The sequence below is a fragment of the Mirounga angustirostris genome, unplaced genomic scaffold (genome assembly GCF_029215605.1).
Source record: "Mirounga angustirostris isolate CCGP_5_RB_7025 unplaced genomic scaffold, mMirAng1.0.hap1 SCAF_11, whole genome shotgun sequence".
NCBI lineage: Eukaryota > Metazoa > Chordata > Mammalia > Carnivora > Phocidae > Mirounga > Mirounga angustirostris.
This window is the reverse complement of record NW_026991719.1, coordinates 96778985-96803362: the sequence shown is the minus strand read 5'-3', so window position 1 is coordinate 96803362 and position 24378 is coordinate 96778985. Positions and strand designations below refer to the sequence as shown.

At 51.0% G+C, this 24378-nt stretch overlaps 1 protein-coding gene across 1 annotated transcript in view; it reads left to right on the top strand.

Moving 5' to 3' along the window:
* Positions 1 to 22686, top strand: part of KIAA1210 (KIAA1210 ortholog) — a 135910-nt gene extending 113224 nt beyond the window's left edge. Inside the window, 7 exon segments of the mRNA XM_054507800.2 lie at positions 6737 to 6940; positions 9693 to 9801; positions 11782 to 16146; positions 17127 to 17285; positions 18547 to 18551; positions 18747 to 18852; positions 20781 to 22686. Of these exon segments, the coding sequence (XP_054363775.2) occupies positions 6737 to 6940; positions 9693 to 9801; positions 11782 to 16146; positions 17127 to 17285; positions 18547 to 18551; positions 18747 to 18852; positions 20781 to 20953 (5121 nt within the window). The 3' untranslated portion in view covers positions 20954 to 22686.
* The last annotated feature ends 1692 nt before the right edge of the window (positions 22687 to 24378 follow it).

Here is a 24378-nt window from a genome sequence, read left to right as displayed (position 1 = left end):
GCGGGGGGTGTCTTTCCTAGCGGGCTGTTTTATTTTTCTCTCTAAGCTGCTGCCCCCTGCTGGTGGCAGAAGGAAACACGTTCTCTTTCAAGGACCCCAAGACCCGTAATAATTAAAATGGCAAAAAGTATTGATAAAGGGAGAATTTTTTTGAAGATTTTATTTATTTATTTGACACAGAGAGACACAGCGAGAGAGGGAACACAAGCAGGGGGAGTGGGAGAGGGAGAAGCAGGCTTCCCGCCGAGCAGGGAGCCAGATGTGGGGCTCGATCCCAGAACTCTAGAATCATGACCCGAACCAAAGGCAGACACTTAACAACTGAGCCACCGAGGCGCCCTGAGAGAAAATTTTAAAAAGACACAGAAGACCTTTTACCCTAGGCTCGCTTTTTCCTTCAAACTCCTGGGGGCAGGATAGGAAGGATTGCCGGAGGCCTTGCTGTCTCCGCCTATTCCTTCCACATTTCCCTGAGCGAAGAGTTGAGTTGCTTTTCCCGTTTGAGTTTTGGTTTAGCAAAACTTGCTGTTTCTTCCCTGAGTGATCTTCATCTGGGGGCCTCCCAGCCCTCTGTCCCAGTTCAGGGGCTTCTGTTCTTTGAGCACAGGCCAGAATGGCAATGAGGATGAACAGGTATCTCCGCAGAGTCTATGTGACGTGAGCCACTGTGACTCTCCGCTCGACCTCAGCTCTAACCGCAACAGAGAGACGCAAGCCCAGGGCTCCCTCAGCAGACAGTCTGCCTTAGCAGGGCCTGACTCACCCACCCCACGGACCATCTTTAGCCCACCCTTGGACCAGAGGATCCTCCTACTTAGCACTCCCCTGACTGACCCTCCCACTTTCCCAACCCGGCCCATCTTTATCTGTATTCCCTTATGAGTCGGTAGAATATTTTTCTTCAATATTGCTCTTCATGGGGAAAAAGAATTGTGTGGAAAAGAAGCCGTGCATATGCAACCCAGTCGGTTTTCACTCTTGAGAAAGGGGTGTATCAGCTACTTAGGTGCTTACAATTTGAGCTGATGAAACACCTGGCCTTTTGTCCCACTGCAGGATAAATGTCGTTATTGAACATGGTGGGGGTTAAGCAGTTGCCAGTTATTCCATCGTATTGGCTACTGGAGAGCTCACTTAGATGGCTGCAAGGCTGCCTCCTTGTCATGTCTCTCTTGCTTTACTCCTGATGGCCTACTCCATAATTCACCGTTATTATTTACAAATCAGTCTCTGAAGCCCCGCGGGATTACCCCGCGGGATTATTTTTAGCTCTCCGATACAGCAAAGGAGAGCATAATGCCCCCGTCGCCACTGTTGCATAGAAATTTGTAGCTTACGAAGTGATTTTGCACGTAGGGGTGCCTTTGATTGTCTCAGGAACTCTGTAAGATAGATGGGGAAGATAGCATTATTCCTGTTTTAGGTGGAAAAAATAAAACAAACAGGTCCAGAGAGCTGAAATGACTTGGCCAAGGCTCCAGAGCCAACCAGAGACAGAGCTGGGATTCAAACCCAAGAGTCCTGCCTAAAGTCATACGGCTCTTCACCGAACCATGTGGAACCCAGCAGCTCTCTCAGTTTGTACAACCAATACCCACGACAGCAACAGCTGCTCACACTTCCTGAGACTTTCTTCTGTGAAAGGCACTTCCCCTGGATTGTTGAATTCCACCCTTACAATAGCACACTGAACTGTATATTATTATTATCCCTTTTAGAGACAATGTTTTAGAGACACAGAGATATGTTTTAGAGACATAGGAACTGAGGCTCAAAGAGGCCAGGTAACTTGTGCCAGGTCAAACGGCTAATAAATGGCATGACTAGGACCTCAAATTCAGGCCTATTCAATTCCAAAGTTCACGTCCTTACTTCTCCATACTAGTTAAGAACTTGAAGAGATGGCCAGAGGAAGGGGGGGGGCTGCAGGGAATATGTGAAAGTCCACCTCCCAGAACTTTCTGGTTGGCAAAATGGCGGCCACAACAGCTCTTATGAAACGGAGATTCCGAGTGAAACAGCAGTTGTGCGGGAATTCTCAGGAATGGGCACAGAAGTCCAATGACACACCCGGGAAATGAAAATCCTAATGGCCAATATCGGGTCTCCTACCCTGTGTCCGTGCATCTTGGTAGAGAAGCGTCCGCTGAGGACCACCATTCCCATCAAGAGCTGCTCCTCCTTCTGGAGAGCTTTCTATGGCGACTTGCGTTTGGAGCCTTTGGCTGAATGGCTCACACGGAACGCAGCTCTCCAACGTCCCAGTGTCAAAACCTCCCCGGCAGGCTCAGAGGGAGCTTTGCCCCAGGGTGACAGCTTTTGGGGCCCAACGCTTGATGAAATCTGGGCCGGTCATGCCCTTATTTAAGACGTTAACAGTGGGGGTCCTCCTTTGTTCCAAGAATCACCGAAAGTGCTCTCTAGCCTCCCTCAAGTGTTTCTTATCAAGACTTAAAAGAAAAGGGGGAGACCCTAGCATCATACAACAGACAAAGAAACCATCAGAAAGATGACCAAAAGGGTGGATTATTGACTGAACTATTTTGCACTGGGTCTAGAAACTTGACAGAAGGGAAAGAGGGGAGCTAAAATGTGTTTTAATTTTCCAAAGAGCAGCCCTTATCTGAACTAACACAAAGGGGTATCCAGCACCACTACCAACCAGTGCTGAAGGATCCCTTCCTCTGGCCCAAGGCCTGACCCAGGTTTCTTCCCCAGGAAGATTCTGGGTTAGTAGGCACCAGGCCTGGCACCGCTCCTGGATGTTGAGGCAAAAGGAGCTCATTTAACTCTAGCTGTTAATCAGAAGCTGTCTGTGCTAACTCCCCTCTAAAACACAGGAGAAGGAATGAAAACATCTTGTCCTTCCTTAATAATATGCACACCGGGTAGCGAGAGGGTGTGTTGGCTCTCAGAGTGCAGGAAGGGAGGGAAGGGGTTGCATGAGGGGAAGGAAAAGTAGAGAAAGGAGCCCCATTTCCTTCACTTGATTTTCTTTCAGAAACCTGCCAGGAAGGGGTTAGGCTTGCTTTCCCTGGGTAGCTCATAAAATCCTCTGGTTGGCTCCTGCGGTAACTTTTCTAGGTTTCTCTTAACCAACATGGCTGAAGGAAAAGGTAGGGCCCAAAGAAGGGGCCCCACCTCCCAGAGGGAATCCAGATATTACTGGTTCCTGCTCTGAGGCAACTGGTGGGGTTATTTCGGGTTTTGCTGTGCTTCTGTTTGAAAATGAGAGCCTTTCTTGTCACACCAGAGAGTTAGGAATGATTCACAACCAGGAAGACTCACTTGGAGAGCCTGTTGAGCCTATCGTCAGGCCCCTCCCCTGATAGTCTTATTCATCAGGTCTTGGTGTGTCCTTTCAAATATATTTTTTTCAACACTCCAGGTGATTCGGATGTTGGGGGCGTGGGGGAATCCCAGACCATACTTTCAGAAACACTGCCCAGAGTTTCAGAGGGTTTATTTGAATCATTTATTTAATGAACTGTTTATTTAATTCACTTCTGAGTTTAAGGGAAATTGTAAAATATACACACACTATATGCCCATACGACATATTCTAACCTCAACAACAGAGATCCCCTTAGGACTGTTTCATGTGGCGATAATGCTTGATGGCTTTGCTCTCTTATTTTTAGCCCCCTTTCGAAGATAGCTGTGGGTCTGTGTTGAGATCTGATACCCAGAGATTCCTTACCGAGAGTCCATCAAGCACGGGGAGACTAGTGGCTATTGTTAAGTTTGATGGACTTTTGCCTTAGACTGTGGCTGGGAGTAGCTAAGCTCTCTCCTGCCCACACTCAGTCTGCCATTTGCCAGAATTTTGCTGAGCCTGATTTCTTTGTTTTGCTATAGAGCGACTTTCACTGAACAGCACTTTTGTCTATGGCGTTTACACTACAAGGTTTAGGATGCCAATCAAAGTGAACAATTTTTTAAATTCATTGTGCCTTTGCTTGTTGTCTAGGCATCACAAGTTTGTTTTCATAGAAAGCCAGTTGCATGGGGCCCCTTTAGGGTTTCTGGATCCACAGACCTCCTTGACTCTTTCCATTTACCTTTGGGTGGAGCTAGTGAGGTTTCAGAAAGAGTAACTAAGATGATACAGAGAACTGAGGAGCTTTCTCTGGCAATTTCTCAGAAAGGCAACATCTGGTGGAAACTTTTAACATAATCAATTCACCGGTTCTGCAAACATTTACTAAGCAACTACTATGTACCAGCTCGGTTTTAGGTGTTAGGGATGCTGTAGTAAATAAAACAAATGAAAACACTTCTCCATGGAGTTTATAGTTGCCATGGGGGGTATGGACAATAAGCAAGATCAATAAGCAAAATACACAAGATATTAGTGGTAAAAAGTGCCAAGGAGGAAGAAAACAACACAGGGAAGGGGATGATGATTTGTCAGGGTGGAGGGATGAAATTGGGACTGGGTTAGCCAGGGAAGGTGTCAGCGAGAAGGTGGCTTGTGTATGGAGACCTGAAGGAAGTGAGAGAGGCAGCCAGATGAACATGGGGGAAGAGCATGCCCGGCAGAAGGAACAGCAAGTGCAGATGCCCCAAGGGAAGGGCACGCACGCAATGTCTGAGGTACAGCAAACCAGCAGTGTGCCTGGAGCAGAACGCGGGGAGACAGATCATGTGAGGTTAGCGGGAGTATAGACGTTGTCACCTAGTCCCCAAATACCAGAACCGTAAGACCTCCCTGCAGCATGAGCACGTTTCAGAAGAACAAAATAAGAGACCTTACTCTGTACACTGAGTATTAAATGAACAATTCCTACAGATAACCCAAGCAAATATACAGTGCCCGGAAGAGATGTTCTGTAAATTCATGGCTGAGAGTTGCATCAAGAAGTTAGAACAGGCGTGGGGGCCACTCCTGATTTTACGTGACTGACCCCACCAAAGATAACTAGCATTCCTTCCCCTTTTTCCTAGAATCACAAACAGAACAGTCACCTGGATGTCTCATTGGCCTGACCCATTAGCACCAGGCATTGGAATCACAGGCCCTAAAAGGACCATATTTGGAACCAAGAGAGTAGCTAAGATTATCACCGGACAGTGGTGGGGAGGTATGGAGAGATGTGAAAGCTGCAGGTACGGACGCGGCCCCTGGTGCTGTGGAAAGCTAGTTTGGAAAGAGCTAGTGCGTGGACAGAGAGGGAGATTGTCCACCTGCTAAACTGTATCCTTCGCCATTGGTGTCCAGGAGAGAGGTGGCTCATCACCTGGCCTTCAGAGGGGCTCTCCTGACACAAAGATTGGGAGCTTCCCAGGAGTGGGAGGTGCTCTGGCGTGTGTCTTTGAGGTGTAGAGAATGCTATGTCAAGATGCCCAGAGGAGACCGGTTTGAAGGTCCCACAGAGGAACTGAGCTGGGAGCCCCGGGACCAGATAGTTGGGAGAGGTGGAGGCCAGGCATAATGAGGACAAGGTGACAGGCTCCATCCCCACCTCCTTGGGGGTGGGGCACCCAGTTCCCCAGAGTCCTCCCATCAACCTGGCTACCTTGAACAGTAAATGGAAATAAAGTTAGTGTGCCGTTTATGCAAATGCAGCTTTTTAAAAAAAAAAATTCAATTAGCCAACATATAGTAGTACATCATTAGTTGCAGATGTAGAGTTCAGTAATTCCTTGGTTGCATATCACACCCAGGGCTCGTCACATGCAAACGCAGCTTACAGACAAACCCTCTTCCAGCCTGATTTTCTCCCCTCCACCCGGCCCTCCTGTGGAGAAACCCCACAGCCCTGACGGGCTTTTCTGACCGAGACTGTGCCTCTCACCCCAGTGGACCCCTCCTGTTAATTAAAAGGGGGTAAGAGTTGTTGGGTGCTTGGGTGGCTCAGTTGGTTAAGCGACTGCCTTCGGCTCAGGTCATGATCCTGGAGTCCCGGGATCGAGTCCCGCATCGGGCTCCCTGCTCGGCAGGGAGTCTGCTTCTCCCTGGGCGCCTGGGTGGCTCAGTTGGTTAAGCGACTGCCTTCAGCTCAGGTCATGATCCCAGGGTCCTGGGATCGAGTCCCGCATCGGGCTCCCTGCTCTGCAGGGAGCCTGCTTCTCCCTCTCCCACTCCCCCTGCTTGTGTTCCCTCTCTCACTGTGTCTCTCTCTGTCAAATAAATAAATAAAATCTTTAAAAAAATAAATAAATAAAAATAAAAAATAAAAGGGGGTAAGGGACAAGAGAAAATGCAAATCCTCTATCCTTGTAAACTCCATTAAATGGTTGGGTTCCTGTCCTGAGGGCAAAGGGGAGCCCCTGAATCCTTTCCAAGCAGGGGAGCAACCTGAATTTCCTCTTTCTCGTTTTCACCTACAAGGAACCCAGCGGAAGTATGCACCTTGCCTCTAAGGAGCCTATTGACCAGAAGGGTCAGTATTGCTGGAGGACAAGGGACAGTAGTTCATGAAGGACTTCTTCACTTAATTTTTTAAAACATTCTTATTTATTTATTTGTCAGAGAGCGAGAGAGCACAAGCAGGGAGAGCGGCAGGCAGAGGGAGAAGCCGACTCCCCGCTGAGCGAGGAGCCCGATGTGGGGCTCGATCCCAAGGACCCCGGGATCACGACCTGAGCCTAAGGCAGACGCTTAACCGACTGAGCCACCCAGGCGTCCCAAGGATTGCTTCTTTAGGAGTGCTTCAGCTAGAGAAGCTTCCAGCTTTCAGGACCAGTGACAGCATAGGGAGTTGACCCATTCCTTTTCTCCCCCTCTCTTCAGAGCTCCTTTGAGCCCTCACCTGGACCCATCCGCTCACAGTCCTTGACCACTTTTGCCATGATTGCCTTTCCCGGCAGCACTCACCTGCCCATGAGTTTCAACACCCCAGCCACCACCAAGGACTGTTTGGATTCCTCAGCTGCTCGGCACAAGATGGCTTTAAACCCCCGGAAACACAAGAAGAAAAAAGCCCCTCAAATCACTGTAAGTCCTTCAAGAGGCCTGGGAATAAACTCCCATATAATAAGAGATGAGTTCCAACCTTCACAAACTGCTCCTAGGGGAGTGGTATGGTTTGAGGGATCTATGCCCTAAGTAAGGATGGTAAAGTCAAGGGCACTGTCCCAAGCTTGACACCAACCACCACCACCCCCACCCCACCCCCTGCCAAGAGAGGTGAGCAAACTTGCATCTAGTGGGTGGGATATCCTATCCATGTGGAATTTACACAAAAGGGACTGAAGAAAGCAGAAACAGTGACCTAAACCCCAGGAACTGCTTCTTGGCTTGGCATCTGGGAATTCACTCAGCCCTCTTTGTAGAGGATATTCAACCGTGGCCCAGATCAGGTTTCTTTTAATTATTAATCAGGTAAGACCCGTGAGCTACAAATTGTAGCACTGTTCAACTCCTTTGGAGGCCAGGCTTCCAGCAACTCCAAGCATTCAGAACTCAGCTATTAATACCCCCAGAGATCTCTCAGTGTCTCATAGATATCCCAAAGTTGTGTCATGTGATTTTCTAGCAGACAGAGCTACATTGAGGCAGGCCAGTTATGTTAAAAACATGGCCACCAGACTGGGAGATCTGGCAACAAAGAGACGTGACCATTGATAGCAGAGAAAGATGGCAGAAATGATCTGGGACCATTTAGTAGAGGGATCCAGAACCTTGCCCACCTCAGTAAATCCCTCAGGGCCACACCCTATCTCGGTCCAGTGTAATAGGTCGTGTTCATTATTTATCCAAGCCATCAAGAAAAGTTTACCTGTATTTCCTGATATCTGTTTAAGAAGATAGGGAAGTAATGCCTTTGGGAAAGATTTTTACTAAAAGGTAAAAGACGTTGGTGTTTAATTTTAATTTACTAAAAGATGTTGGTGTTTCAAAAGATGTGTCAGTTAGCTGGAAGATTTCACTTTGGTCAAACACCCAATTCCTCAGCGCCGCTGGGCTGTAAGTAAAGGGTTGCAGTCAGAGCTGGAAGACACTAAAAGATTTTATTACATGGGAGTTTATTCCCAGGCCTCTTGAAGGACTTAAAACCATTTTATAGGGAAGGACATTATAGCACAAATAGTTGCCTAAGGTCACACACCCTGATGGTAGCAGAGCTGGGGCCAGAACCCAGTCTTGACTTCCAACCCCATACTCTTTTCACCCCGCCATGTTGCATCGAGCTCAGACACCTCAGTTTAGCTTTAAAAAGACAACAAGGGGCGCCTTGGTGGCTCAGTCGGTTAGGCGTCCGACTCTTGATTTTGGCTCACGTTCAGATCTCGGGGTCATGAAATTGAGCCCCGCACCGGGCTCTGTGCTCAGCAGGGCGTTTGCTTGGGGTTCTCTCCCTCTCCCTCTGCCCCTCCCCTACTCTGTGTGCTCTCTTTCCCTCTCTATAAAAAAACAAAAAAGAAAGAACAAAATACGAGTTGAAAAAACAGTCACCAGGACAGCAGGTCCAGGAGGGGGCCCTCTGGTGGCCCTGAGAGGATCGCCTTGGTCGGTTGTCAAGCAGAAGGTGACCCATTACTATGCACTAAACCCTATATATGCATTATCACCTGGATGCCTCACCACGAACCTGGGAGATGGGGAATGTTGGCTAAGGGAAAGGTAGTATGAGCCTCTGACTCTCTTCCTTCTGCATAGCCTAATTAAGAAAAGGCCTGGGCAAGGCGCCTGGGTGGCTCAGTCGGTGAAGCGTCTGCCTCCGGCTCAGGTCATGATCTCAGGGTCCTGGGATCGAGCCCCGCATTGGGCTCCCTGCTCCGTGGGTAGCCTGCTTCTCCCTCGCCCTCTGCCCCTCCCCTGGCTCATGCTGTCTCTCTCTCTGTAGCTCTCTGTCTCAAATGAATAAATAATAATCTTTAAAAAAAAAAAAAAAAAAGAAGAAGAAGAAGAAGAAGAAAAGGCCTGGGCATCACTCTCTCAGAAGGTCAGGACCTCTTCTTCCATGTGACTCGACACATGGGTGAATATGAAAGGGTCCAGGACCATGTTTGACACAAAGGCTGCTGGCACTTGCTCCTTGCTTTGGAGTTTCTTAGGTACCCCCTCACCCCTGATTTAGAGCTGTGGGCATAGAGATGTAGAGAACAACCTGGCCAAGCTCACACGGTGAGTAAATGCTGGAGCAGAGATTTGAACCCAGGCCGGTCTCACCTCATTCACTCAAAAATGAATTCCTTTGCACTGAATGTGTTTGCATGGGCACTTTGAGTGGGAGCAGAACGAGTAGGACATTTGTCTTCAGACGCATGTCACAGAGGCTCACACAGAGCAGCTTCCGGCCGCTGTTCGGTGCAGCGTCACTCAGACGTTTCCAAAGCTGCCCCGTAATCATCCGTAAACCTTGTTTATAATAAACTAATTTCAACCCTTTCAGCGTGAAGGCTGAACCCTTCATCATCTTCTCTCTTCTTTCCCGGCAAAACCCCAATCTTCTTTCTTCTTTGGAGCCGGAAAGACCTAATTCATGCTTTCACTAAATTCCCTGAAAAGGGAATTTTACCAACAGGTAAAATAATGATCGCTTCCAGTGGGTAAAATGATCAGCAAGGGGATGAATGCCATTGGAAATCATTTCTGTGGTTAATGGTATTGTTATGTTCCCAGCAGAGCCCTTTGGAGATAAAGGACTTTTTTTTTTTTCCTGATGTCATCTCCTTCGGCAACCACTCAGGGGTGGGTGGGAAGAAGCACTTTCCGTCTGAAGCTCTTTTTTTCCGTCTTTCAGGAGAAAGCAAAGCAAGAGGAGCCCACCCTTCTAGTGGTTTCTGGAGAAGAGAAGAGTACAACCAAACCAAAAGAAGCTGACAAAAAGAAGCTGAAAAAAGACAGTGCAGGTTGGCACATCCTCACCCTCATTCAGAAACATGTATGATGGGCTTAATTGCTGTGTGAGAGGAGCTATAGAATATGATTTACCTAGGCTGCTGTCTGTCCCTGGTACCCTCTGAGAGCTTTCAGTTTAAGATGCATATCAAAGGGGTCCAGCTTCCTCCATCTAAACTGCCCGACTCATACCATTGCCACGTGTGTGGGATCAAGGTAAAAGATTATGCCTGGATCGCTATTTTGTCGAAATGAATTTCCAACCAGAGAGGTGTGTAGCTCTTGCTTGTTTGTAAGCTTGTTTAATCCTCTCTAAGGCTAAGGTATATCTGAGGGTGGCCAATGAGTCCCCCTTCAGTGTCCCCTGAACACCAGAACCAGACAATAATAACAGAATTAGCTCACAACTAGTTTTTTAAGGTTGCTCTTCTCTTCCAGTAGAGAGAAAAAGGTCTTATGATAACAGTGAGACCAGTTCCCATATCCACAGGCGAAGTGGGCTTGGGCAGCTGTAGACACATGTCCTTGGCAGCCAACACCTACCAAATCCCCCAAGCCACAAATACCACTGGGGTGAAAATCTGGGGGTGTGTGTGTGTGTGTGTGTGCATGGGGATGTTGGTTCCAGCTGATGGCAACCTAATTTCAAGCAATACTTGATAAAACAAAATTCCAGTTCCACAGTTAAGTTGAGCAGTTATTTCATATTTTTTTTGCCACAAAGGATTTCACATGTGGGTTCAAAAAAAGGATATCCCTAAACACATTTTTCCATGGAAACTCACAAAACCACAAAACTGTCCCGAAACATACACACACACACACACACAGAAGAAAACGAAATGAAATTTAAATTTTTCTTTTTAATCTTCTTCTCTTATTGTTTTTAATAGCTGTCCCTTTTACACACAGAGGATAGAACAGGTCTGGTGTCCGTGGGGGCAGATACTTGGGTTTTCCGTAAATGGGAGTGGTTTGGAGTACAGCCAGCTACGCCCATTGCCCTGTGGCTGGATAGGAAGCCACTAGATGGAGGTCGGGGATGCACTGGATGATGAGGCAGAGAAGGCAGCGATCCTTCCCCCCCGGGGGGTGGGGGTGGGTGGTGGTGATCAAACTGAGTCCCTCAGCAAAAGTACTAGAGAGGAGAGGGGCACTCTGTGTCACCGCTGCCTTGCATTTGACCTGAAGGCTGTATGGACTTATGTCATTGTTAAGGCTTTCCAAGAATGGCTTTGCTTGTATATTACATCAGATTCGTTTAATACAAGAGAGTAAAAAGCAAAAGAAAAGGGGGCCACAATCTTACCTCCCAGATAACCCCCCTGTTGACACCTTTCTAAAAAGTAAAACAATGCCCGCACACAATGTGAAAATTAAATAGAATCAAGTAAAAAATATAAATACTAATTAGAAAGTAAAATTCCCCTTTGTCCGGCCCCAGTCAGTTTCCTAAAGGGTAATCGTTGTTACAGGTTCAAAAACGGCCTTTTTTTTTTTTTTTTTAAGATTTTTATGTATTTATTTGACACAGAGAGCGACAGCGAGAGAGGGAACACAAGCAGGGGGAGTGAGAGAGGGAGAAGCAGGCTTCCCACCGAGCAGGGAGCCCGATGCGGGGCTCAATCCCAGGACCCTGGGATCATGACCTGAGCCGGAGGCAGACGCTTAAGGACTGAGCCACCAATCGCCCCCCAAAACGGCCTTTTAACGTGTCTCACGGCTAACGGTGGACCAGACTACTGATTTGCTGTCAATGAGCCGACCTTGTAATCGGTTCGTAAAATTGGGATTACACTTGGATTTAAACATTTCCAACTGCAGAGGCTAATAGTGACCAAGTCGCCAGCTCTCTTCTGAATAGTTGCTTCGTTATACCGAGGAAGTCAGTAGTGAATAGGTACCCACGGGGCTCCGGGGCAGAATCCTCTTATTTTAGGAAGTTCGAGGCATGCATATTTTTTTCTTTTCCTTATTTCTGTTGGGTACAGGTGTCTCAAGCCTGAAGCAGAGCAAGAGAACTGAAATTTCTGATAAGACAGCAGACCAGGCTGCCGGAGCGGACGCTGCGGGGAGTCAGAGCTCCCCATTGTCAGCGGCGCGCGGAAGACATCTCCCCAAAAAAGGATCAAGTGCTTCGGGATTGAGTGAGTGTGCGCCCACAGGAAGAAGCCTTAAGCAGTCCATCCGAGGGCTTGGCCTAGCTGAGAGGGCTGGGTCCCCGCCTGCCGAGAAGCCTGCCACAGAGTGTCTTCTCTGGAACCTGTCTCTGGAGCGCCGAGTCAGGGAGCCGCCCACCACTCCGCAGGCAGAACGCGCTGCCCCTCAGGAGCTGCTTCCAGACCAAGATGGCAAGGGAAAGAGAAAGGCTGGGGCAGATGTGGACGCCGGAAAAGGCCCGGCGTCCCAGGCTGTACCCGAAGACACGGCACAGTCCGTGGTCGGTGGCCCGTCGCCGTGCCATGAAGATGGGGCCTCCGGAGGCCAGCGGCCAGAAGCCAGAGCTGCTCGTTCATCCGCGGCGGAAGGCCCTTCTCCAACCCCGGACGATGTCCTCTTCTCAGGGGCCATGGGGGCTCAAGTGTTCACGGGTCCTTCTCAGATGCAGTCTGAAGGGGAAGACGCTTTCAGCTTTGATGTGCAAGCGAGCAACTTGAAAATGGCGTCAGTGCAAGATACCCCCGCTGTCTGCAGAGAGAAGTCTCCCGGAAACGTCCTCCCGGCCTTCGCCGCGAGCCTTTCAGGTCCGGCAAGTGCTTTGGCCGAGGGAGGCAGGTGTGCGGAGAGGCTGCCTTCCAGAAGCCTCGCCTGGGCGGCTGAAGAAGCGTCCTCGGAGCCAGAGGGTGCTTCCGAGGAGGAGAGCGGTTCGGGGCAGCAGCTGCTTCCCAGGCCTTCTTTGCAGTCCCCGGGGAAGCCTGCCGATGAGCGACAAGTCTCCACCGAGTCGCAAAGCTCGGCCGCGCGAGCCAGCGGCCCTGAGCTGCAGCTGGCTGCGGGCTACTCTCCGCCGGCCTTCCGGAAGCCGGCGGCGGGAGCAGCGTCCTCGGATCCCCCGAGGGCGTCGGCGGCGGAGAGCGGGGCGCAGCGGCTGCTGGCTCCCACACACCCCTCCCAGGCCTTGGGGAAGCCTGACGGTGACCAAGAGGCCCCAGGCTCAAAAAGTTCTGGGGGCTCGGGCAGTTCTGACGAGCGGCTGACGCCCACCTGTGCCGCGCAGGCCTTGCAGGGGCCCGAGGACAAAGGCCGCACAGACCCCCACGTGGAGGGGCACGTGGAGAAGCAGCACAACAGTGCGGGCGCCTGGAGCAGCTCCGAGCAGGACGTGCCTCCCAGGCCCCCTTCCCAGGCCTCGGGGCAGCCTGCAGACCAACAGCACGGCGCCTCGGCTGCGAAGCACCTCCCCGAGGAGTGGGGGGTGTCCGTGGGGCGGCTCGCTCTGGCCTTTTCGAGGCCGATTCTTCAGCAGCAAGCGTCCTCGGGGTCGGCGAGGCCCCCGGGCCCTCCCCGGGGCAGCCCCGCGGAGCCGGCGCCCGCCTGGCAGCCCGTCCAGTCCTGGCGGAGCCCTCAGGCCGAGCAGCAGGGCCCCGCCGTGCGGTGGGCCATTGCTCTGGAGCCGCCGCCGCCGCCCAGAATCTCGTCTAAGCGCCTGCTGAGGCCTCGGCCTGAGCAAGCCGTCTGCAAAGGCCCAGAAATGGCTGCCGCCGTCGGGGTGACTTCCGTGGACCTGCTGCTGCTGCTGCCGCCGCTGCCGCCGCCGCCCCCGAGACCGCATTCTCGGCCGCCGCTGGACCCCATCGCCGAGCAGGCGACCCAGGAGGACCCCGAGTCCCCGGCTGTGGAGGGGAGCATCTCGGTGGAGCTGCCGCCGCCCCGCCAGGCGGTCGTGAGACCCGTCATTGAGCAGCAAGGGTGCCTGGGTGCCGAAGGCGCTGTGGTCGAAAAGAACGTCCCTGGGCAGCCGCCGCCGCTGCCCGGATATCATGCTCAGCTCCCGACGCGCCCTCTGGTCCCGCCACCGGCCTCTGCCAGTCCCGAAAGCCCGGCAGCTTCTGCGGAGCCTCTGCCTCTCAAAGTGCTTGCCCAGGCCTCGATGAAGCCCGGAGTGGAACCGAATGTGTCCTCGGGTCCGGAGGGCGCCGCCGCGGAGAAGGTCATTTCAGTGGAGCTGCCGCTCCCCCCGGATTCTGCTGCGTCCTTGACAAATCCTAAGGCCCCGCAAGCATCCGAGACGGCTGTCGGGGAGGGCCCGTCCGTGGAGCCACCGCCCAGAGGCCCCTCCCAGCCCTCGGTGAGGCCGAAAGTCCAGCCGCAGCCCCGCCCGCTGGCCGCGGTGGGCGCTTCGGCTGCCACCGCCCGGCCCGCCCTGGGTCCCGCCCTGGGTCCCGCCCTGGGTCCCGCCCTGGGTCCCGCCCTGGGTCCCGCCCTCGGCCCCGCCCTGGGTCCCGCCCTCGGCCCCGCCCTCGGCCCCGCCCTGGCGCCGGGCCCGGCGTCCCCCAGAAGAGTCTACCAGTCCTGGCTGAGCTCCTCAGGCGAGCGCGGGGGCTCTGTGAGTGCCCAGAGCGCTGCTCTGGAGTGGGGCATTTCTCTGGAGCCGCTGCCCCCGCCACCCCCGCCGCCCCCGCCGCCTCCGCTGCCCCCGCTGCCTCCCAGAAAGCCTTCTCAGAACCCGAGGAGGCAGGGAGGGGAGCGAGCAGCCTCCCGGCGGTCGGCGAGCGCTCCTCCAGGATGGGACGCTCCTCCAGCCCCGGGCGCCCCCGCCGCCGCCGCCGCCGCGCCGAAGCCTCCCAGATGCGCTTTCCAGTCCCGGGGGAACACAAGAGCCAAGCAGCCCGTCTCCGAGGCTCTGGAGGGCGCCGAGGCCCTGAGGATCATGACTATGGAGCAGCGGCACTCTCTCCGAAGGTCTTCTCAGGCCCTGAGCGCAGCAGTGGTCAAGCCCCCGGCCTCCGCGGCTCCAGAAAGGGCTGCCACCCAGGGGGGTGCTTCTGCAGAGCCGCTGCCTTCCAGGCAGCCTTCCCAGTCCCCTGGGAGATGCAAAGGGCAGCAAGTGTCGTCCAGCTGTGAGAGCGCTCCTGCCGAGGTGGCCGTGTCTGGGAAGCCAGTGCCTTGCACGTATCCTACCCAGGTCTCATCCAGGTCCAAGGTTCAGGAGATGTCCTCCCGTCTAGAGAATACGGCTGCCGAAGGAGGCTCGGCTAAGAAACCGCCGGTGCCCAGGCATCCTTCCCAGTCGTTTGTGAAGTTTATGGCAGAACAAGTCTTTTCCGAGAGCCCTGCCTGTCCTGCATCTGCGAATCAACTTTCCAAAGCTCCGTTGAGGTCTAAAGTCCAGTACCCAGCTTTCTCGGGCCCAAAGGATGCCGGGACCGAGGGAGGCATCTCGTCGAAGCTGCTGCCGACAGCACGCCCTTTACAGCCCCCGGGGGGCCCTGAAGGCCCCAAAGCAGTTCTCCCACATTCAGAGAGTGCCCCCGCGAAGCCCAAGCAGAGCAGTTACAAGGAGCCGCTGCCCCCGGGACACCTGTCCCCGGCACCGGCGAGCTTCGTGAAGCTCGCGTCCCGGGAAGTCTCCTCCCTGCTCTCTCAGGGCTCTCCTGAAATACAGAAGCGCTCTGAAGAATGGCTGCCTTCCAGAGGCCTTCCCCAGGCCACGGAGGGGGCCGAATTGCAGCCCCAGCTTTTCTCCCCAGGCCCCGCCAGTGCCCCTGCAGGTTGGAGCAGGTCTGAGGAGTGCTGGCCTCCGCAGCCTGGACACACACCCCAGGCACCGGCCGAGCCCGAATGTCCGCCCCAGGTCCGGCCGGGTTCGGTGAGGGCTGCCGCCGAGGGCCCCCTCTCTGAGAGCCGCCCCGCCAGCCGGGCCCCACCAAGAGGCCTGGCTTCTCTAAGCAAGACCAAGAAACATCGCCAAGGCCCTGAAGACCTCATTAAGAATAGCCTGCCTCCCGCTACCAAACCCATGAAGCTCAGCATGGCTCCTACCAGGCAGGCATCCACTGCCGGCGGCACTTACCCCAAGGGGGAAGGTCTCGAGAGCGGCCATCAAAGTAACATCCATGCAGACGAATCCACCAGTGGGTCTGGTGTTGAAACCCTTTTTGGAGTTCGCCTGAGAAAAGTCCCTTCCTTGAAGCACAAGAGTGAGACACAAGATGACCTTACTGAGCTTTCTTCGCTCTCCTTGGGCCCGGTTTCATCTTCCACATGTAAAGAACATCGAATCAGAAGAAGCGTTTCCCAGGGGCTCCTGGGCAGCGCAGAGAACCCCGCCACAGCATCTGACATGGCGGAGAAGCAACAGAGCAGGCCCAAATCCGAAAGCATGGCCAAGAAGCAACCTGTTTACAAGGTCCCAGGTGAGACTTCCTCTTTCCAGAGGGCAAGGAGGTACCAAGTGGAGGGAAGAACTAGAAATCAAAGTCTTGAATGGGACAGGAAGTCTGCTCCAGCCTTGCCTGCTGAGTTGTTGCTTTGATAGGGCTGGCTTGTGGATTTTAGGAGCAGGATGATGCCCCATTCTGGCTTAATGGATCTGGAGATGGTTAATTTTGAGTCTTCCCTGTCCCAGGGACATCCATCCATCCACATTCTGTGATGGACACACGACCATCTGCCTATTCCTTCTGCGCACCTTCCCTTTGGATGGAATTTTATACCTTTCTCAAAATACTTCAACACATATGCTCCCCACCCTCCTCCCACGACATCATGTGGGTTTTAAAAGCCAGCTCATTAGTAGAGCACTACGTTCAGACTCGCAGCTTGAAATCTTAATTTACTGTAAATGCTTATACTTCCAAAGCTGCTTCCCACACCTGAAATGTCTAAGAATCCAGAGCTAGGTGATCTTTTGAGCACCGATCTCTCTCAAAGCCTTTGTACCTTCACCCTGACCAACCCTGGTCTTCACGCCTAGAACCACGCCCATGTAACCACGCACTTGCACGAGGGAATATGTAGTGTCGATATAAGATACTCCTTGGACTTCAAGGAATGCCATCAGTAGCCTGAGCCTCTGGCTTCCTGGGAGTTTTCCCAGCCCACCTGGTCACCCTGGTCCTACCCTGATTTGGGGATACGAAGAGGGATGGACGAGGGAGGCCGAGGGACCAGTAAGAGGATGGTACGCAAATTCTGATCTACACAAGGAGCTCTTGCCTTGCCAGGTTGTGGGGATGGCATCAAAGAAGGGGGCCCTTTTCGATGGGATCTCTGTTCATTTTCATCTGGCAATTAACAAGGATGCCATCTGGTACATTAGTGTGGGTAGGCCCCAGCCTGGCTCGAGACCCTGCCTGCCTCACTTCAGTTCTAACCACTTTCCTTCCTTTCTCAGGAAAGGCTCTTGGTCGACAGTCAGATTACGCCGCCTCAGAGCCAGCTTGGATAACCATGGTAAAGCAGAGGCAGACGAGCTCCCAGGCCCACGTTCCTAAGAAAGAGGCAAAAACCAAGAACAAAGCTGGAGCCAAGCCTGAGGCCAAAGAGCCTAGACGTTGGGGAGAACCTGCAGCAGCCCACAAAACCCTCCAGAAGGTCACTAGAGTTGGTTGACTAAGCTTGCGTCGGGAACTCTGCCAAGCCTGCAGCTCCCCACCTCTTTGGGTGCACTAATCAAGGCAGGGGGACTCTTTGGGGGAAGAGTCATGCCTGGTACTCAGACAATAACGTGCCTGGCTTTATGCTCTGAAAGGGTTTGTGGAAAGTAATGAGTAGGAGAAGGTTCCGTAAATCAAACCCTGTCCTGAATATTCTAGAGCAGGATTCCATGAAATCGGTTGAGCAGTGAGGAATAAGTTATAGAAAAAACCCCCAAAGGTAACCACTGGGGTGAGAATTGAGTAACTATCCTTACAGGCATTTTATGCCTACAAATATATGTATGTATTGAAGAAGATATAAAGGGAATCAAACTATACATACTATTTTTCATTTGACATCTCATCTCTGGGCACCTGTTCATATCATCCATAACGATTGACCTTATAAAGGTAATGCTTGATATTTGGGGCTTTGCATATTGGTTGGCTTTGGTGTGGCCCCTGCCTACAGGTGAGAAGCCAAGTTACGTGATGAACTAGACTAACGGTCCCACCTGTGGATCAGGGATGACGGGATGGTGTCTTGCTTTCAACGTCCCATTTGCGATGTCTTCGGAGGTGCTGGAATGAGAGCCCCTCTTGTCAAAACCACAGAACACTGACCTAAGAAAGCATATCACATTTACATACCAAGAGATATGTCTAAGTGCCTGTATTGTTGGCTGCTTACTGTAACTGTCGAGGGATCACATTAGGATCTGCTTAACTCTACTTGAAAGATTTTTTCATTTTCATCATTAGTATTTTTATGGGAGCAGGAGATACAGGGGCAAAGCACACCTTGTTAAAGCTTTCGTCAGGGGCAAATGCACCAGGGTATATAAACTCAGTAATTTAGACCAGTTGTGGCGAGGTGCATTTGAAAAGCTTAAACTGTACAATTCTGGAAGGACCTGTAGCTACGTCTCTTTCTGGTGGAAGGAGTGCAAGTCAGAGGTCAACAGTTTTGCTAAGTGAGATCCTGTGGAACTCACTTCAACTCCTTGATAAGATTTGTTCGTAACCTCCACATTCTGGTAGCTTGTTTTTAAGTGTTGGTAGTGCATTAGGGAAAAGGTTGTTCTCAGGTTAAATAATTATGTTAACCTGTTTACACTATTTGTATGATTTGATGGCCTTTTCTTCCAGATCTCAAAGGTGATAAACTTGAACCAGCTGAGGTTTTGTGAACCTAAATTCTGAGCCAAGTTCCTCTCAGTGCTATTTCCTTCCCTCTCTCTCTCTCTTTCCTCTTGACTAATGTGGAACTCTAATAGCCAGGACAGGGCTTGCCCCTTGTGGTTTTCTGAATAAGTAATTCACTCTTCTCCACATCAGGACTTAACAAGCTTTTTGTTTTCATTTTTGTATTAAAGGGAGCAGGCCTTGCAAGTGAAAACCAACCCAGAAAGACTTTTACTTCCGATGTCAATAAACCAGAGAAGATGGCACAGAAGAAGCTACCTAAGTCTACCAAAGCAGGTAAAAACAGCTCCCCTCCCCCAAAAGTCCTGGCAGCATATTGGGAAACTTTTGCTGTTTCCATCTCAGGCAACACATGTCTTTCGCCACCCCCTCCTCCGCCCCACATCAGCCTCATGCTTCACGTGGCTCTTCCATTAGGTACAGATATTAGCTTGTTTCAGGAAAATCCAATTGTGAAGACCACTCTGAGTCCAGTGTGTGACTTCCCAAGGGCCTCCCAGTTTTCTGCCTTGTCGAGGAAGCTGTTATAGGCACAGAGTTGTGATCACTCACTAAAATGTCCCCGTGACTGCGAGTCCAGAGGAGAGCACTGAGCTCCTTTCCAGCTCATAGCAAAGCAGTACTTTCTCACCTTCTACAGTCCCAGGGACACTTTAAAAAATCCACTGTACAGGTCCAGTGGTGTCGAATCGTTTCTTTTCGCTATTTCAAAGGCTTGCTTCTCCACCTTCTGAGCAGGGCGTGGGAGGTGGGGAGATGTTGAAAGCTGAGCGAACACCAGGCTGTGATAGAATAGAATGTGGTCTCAACAGTAGAGGTATGTGCCAGAGGGATTTTCTTTTCAGCAGGAGCAGGGTGAGGGGAGGGTGGGTTTGCACTGAATCATCTTTGTCCTCTCCCTTTGTCCCCTTCATGAAGAAATTAGACTAGGAACTTAGGAAGCCACGGTCTGGCCACGAAATCGTGGCACCTGACCTGCTGATAGCTATTAATAATCTCATGGGTACTCTACTCCTGTCAGATGGTTCTCAGCTCTGTGCCTTAGAATTACCTGGCGAGCTTTTGAAACATTTACAAAAGTACAGATGGCCCTGCTCCATTGCTAAAGATTCTAATTCTGTTAGTTCAGGAAATAGTGTGGGCATTGGTGTTTTTATTTAAAGATCTATTTATTTATTTTGGAGATGGAGGGGAGGGGCAGAGGGAGGGAGAGAGAATCTTAAGCAGGCTCTGAGCGTGGAGCCTGATATGGGGCTCGATCGCACGACCCTGAGATCAGGACCTGAGCTGAAGTCAAGCGTCAGATGCTTCACCAACTGAGCCACGCAGGTGCCCCTGGGCACTGGTATTTTTAAAAAGAGCTCTAGCTGGGTGGCTGGGTGTCTCAGTTGGTTGGGCGTCTGCCTTCGGCTTGGGTCATGGTCCCAGGGTTCTGGGATCGAGCCCCACTTCGGGCTCCCTGCTTCTCCCTCTGCCTGCTGCTCCCCCTGCTTGTGCTCTTTCTCTCTGTCAAATAAATAAATAAAATCTTTTAAAAAAAAAAGCTCTAGCTGTGTACCAGCAGTCAGGCTTCTACCTCAAATCTGTGTCTCCTGAATTGCAATTCTAATTGACCAAATAAATGTCTGATTACTTAAATAAAAAGAGAGAGAGAGAGCCCTAGGTGATTCTAATGCATACCCCGCACACTGGTTGAGGTAAAGTCACTGAGTCCATCAGCCATAAAGCAGGATGAAGGAAGGAGTAGAACTAAGGGATAGGGAGGTCGTCTGCTTGGTCAGAGTAGTGGGTACAGTGTTCTTTAGCACAGACTTGTACTGGGTGGATCTACTGAAATCTTATTAGTCATTTCATGTGACACAGATCGGCAAAACAGAAATGATTTGAAATGTAAAAAACTGAATAGATAACATATCGTATGGTTTCCTCCCTGGTCTCAAGTCAAAAGTGTGAGACAGTCTAATAATAACCACCCAGAGCTTGGCCGGTATCTTCTCTTGGGCCTTCCCATGCCCAGGCCCCCGTGGCCATAGCTGTGTAGATTTTATCCCTTCGAGAGACCACCCGTAGCAGGCCCATGCTTGGGCCTTTTAAAAGCCCGAGGAAACCTGAGAGGAGGAGAACTTGTACTGTATCCCATAAACATCCCTGAGTGTCTCTGGGGCTTCTTACTGCTTGTGTGTTATTTGCTGTGGTTCTCGTAGGATTTGAAGATCGGAAGACAGCTCAAGTGCCCACCATGGCCAAAGAAAGCAGGCAGTCTTCCACTGTCCCAGCTGTGCTCCATGAGCCGGCAGAACTGGAAGAGCCGGTCTGGTTCTCCCTGGCCAAGAAGAAAGCCAAAGCTTGGAGCCATATAGCCGAAATCATGCAGTAGATAGCTCCTGGGTGGGGCATCAGCATTGCAAATGATCATTGCCCATGGCTGCGTTAACGCCATGTAGCGATTTATTTACTGTAACCACTTTTTATTAAGCAAACGCGCCTTAAAGGCGGAGTTAAAGCCACTAATTATTTGAATGTAACAAATGCCACAGTCACTACCAACATCTGAAAACCCAGCATCTCCTCTCTAAAGACAATGTGGAATGTTTGCACTGCTATATAACTGCCTACGAGGTGGTGGTCATTTCCCTTGTTCAAGTAAATTCATTCGGGTGGGAATGGCCAGGTGACTTGGCCCAGGGGTTGGCTTTCAGGTTTCATGAGCCTGGTCAAATGCTTCAGTTCTTTGGTTGCTGCTGCAAGCTTCACAAAGGCCCTGAGAAGACGTGATGGAAGTGAAAATTCTGGGTCTCCAAGAAAAGCTTCGCACAGCCAGTCCTCCAGTTAGCCCTTGCCCTTTGAGACACCGCCCTTGTATCCCTGCCCCCCATGCCTGCAACATACAAAGCTCTCTCTCTGCGCATGCCCCACATCGCCAGTCTGACAGCAGCGAGCACCTCCCTAGGAGGCAGAACATTTCTTGGGGATCATCGTGCTCCCCTAGATGGCTAGTTCATCAGTGTTTGAGCTCTTGTCCCAATGGCGCTGGGACTCTCTAGTTGCTGAGAAATGTACTGAATGCCATATATATCCTGCTCTTTAAGCACTTAAGACCCTGGGCTCCTGGAGAGCGCTTTTCCCTGGCTCTCGCTTTAAGGCAGAAACCTCCCTGTAGGCCAGTTTCTAGTCTCTTCCCCTCAGCAGCCTCTGTTTCCCACAATTTTAGCCCAAAGCAAGACCACAACCCCAAAGCCATAGAACAATTAACTTTTTGCAAACCGGAAGCCTTAGGCGATCAAACCAGCATAGCTTCTCCCTGCCCTCATTCCTGGAGGCACACACCTCAAAAGTCACTAGACTGGATAGCTCCCCGCACCCCCCCGTCCCCAATGAGCCACTCCCCCAAGTCCTTTCCTTCTATGCCATCTCCCAAACACACCAAACACCAAGGGAGAGCTCCCCTTGGATGTCTGGACAGTACCTAGCTCATTTTCTTAGGAGACCCAGAAGTATCTTCTCGCCGTCCCTCTCACTGTGTCTGCCTCTGTCACCACGGAGCTGCTTTGTTAACACAGGAATGTAAGCCTCAACATCTAACTGTGCCTTTAAATTCTGAGTGGGGTGCTGCCTCGTGCAAAAAAAGATTCATAGAGGCGGTGAGGTGCCAGAGCTAATTTAAGTCCTTGGTGCTTGGTCTTGATGATGATGGTATAACGTGACATTCTACAATCATACGCTGGATTTTGCATTTTCTTTATGAAACATCTATTTTTCCTGATACTGTATTCTTTACCATTCTGATAATGCTAGGTTCTTGATTGATTGAGTTTGATTTCCTTTGTACTTCCATAGTGAACAGTTTATTTAGGTAGCTGCCCTTGACCCAGGTGACCCTGGTAATTAGTCCCTACCCCCTTTCTTTAGGGTGGACCACTATTAGTTTTTTCTCACTCTGAGAGCTCTCCATTAATAATTTCTTTTCCACAGTTAACAAAACTCTGTTTTTAAGTAAAGAGATTAAGTTTTTTTAATGCCTAGATGCACATTCTGACAAGTTTTCGGCTTCTTTTAGCATTCTCGATTTTTATTATATGTATGCAACGCAAATAAATTCAATAAAGCTTGTTCTGCAGTCTGTCTTTGTCACATGGGGAGGGAAGTCTAATAAGATATTGATAACTCCGACCTGAGGGTTGTCAGAGAAGCAAGAAGTTAAGAGATGAATACCCACCATTTGCATCAACATGGATGGAACTTGGGGGGATTATGCTGAGTGAAATGAGTCAAGCCGAGAAAGACAATTATCATATGGTTTCGCTCATATGTGGAACATAAAGAATAGTGCGGAGGACCACAGGGGAAGGGAGGGAAAACTGAAGGCGAAGAAATCAGTGAGGGAGACAAACCATGAGAGACTCGACTCGGGGAACCAAACTGAGGGTTTCAGAGGGGAGGGGGGTGGAGGGATGGGGTAACTGGGTGATGGGCATTAAGGAGGGCACGTGTGGTGATGAGCACTGGGTGTCATACGCAACTAATGAATCACTGAACACTACATCAAAAACTAGTGATGTACTATATGCTGGCTAATTGAACATAATAATAAAGATAATTAAAAAAAAGAGATTGTGCAGAGGACAAAGGGCCTACACACAGGTGCACCTGACCAAGCTGACGGCCTGCAGGTGGGTATTTGTATGGGGAAAAAGTGGTATCGAAGAGAAGTGTTGTGTATAAACACTTGGAGAGCAAAGAAAGGGACCAGTGGGAGGGGAGGGCACTGCAGTTGGGGGATGAGTAGAGGGGGGTGAGGTGGTTGGTGGTTGTATTCCAGCCTGGGCTAGGGACTAGATCCAAGTCTTCCAGCAAGGTGGGCTATTAGAACAAGTACTTTCAGAAGCAAGGGGCCCCACTATGCACAGGTAACAAAGTGTAACGTGGGGCGAAGAGGGGAAAGGGGTGATAGACCAGATATTGAACCTGGACTTCCTGTAACATTTGTAACATTTGCAGGGGTCAGAAAAAGAGTTCAGTTGGGGATCCACATACCATCTAGCTATATATTTGAAATGTTTAAATCAGCATGCTTTATTGAATGATTTATCTCCTTCCACAACACATGTGACTTCATAATGACCTGAAAGGATTTAGAATTCTCAGACTCCTCTAAGTCCTGCTCCGATGATGTAGGAAGAGCTGCCCCCCACCCCCCCACCCCGTCTCCTAGACCAGGCCCCATCCCCTGTTTCAGGCACACGACCCCCTCCCCCTGAGGCCTGGGGGCACACACACCGCCAGGTCAGCTCCAAGAGGAGCACGCAGGCCCTGGCAACGGGCTCGGGACGGTTCCGGGGGGCCAGGGACCTGGAGGGTGGGCTGGCAGGGGCACACTCCTCATTCCCGTGGACGGGGCTCCTGGTCCTGTTGGGAGGGGCCTGGCCAGAGGAGGACCAAAGTGGGGCCTGGACGGCAGGAGCTCAGGACGCCGGTCCCTCTGGCTTGGGTCTTAAAGCAATAGTCTTCTACAGCTCGCACGGCGTAAACACTAACCGGAGCCAGTTTGAAGGCCCTCAGATCACACTACCTTGGCCTGCTCTTGCAGTTTAAATAATGGTGCCAAAGAGCCCTCTGCCTTCTATTTCACCGTGTGGTTCTGGCCGTAAGGAATATTACGTGATAATACATCTTAAAATGTCAACACCGGTGACCAAAAACGGAGTTGTGGGAGTGTTAAGTTTACTTCACTGAAGTAATTACAGCCATGAATTACACCTACTTAGGGCTTTGGGAAAGAAAGATAAAACCACAGCCCAGGGA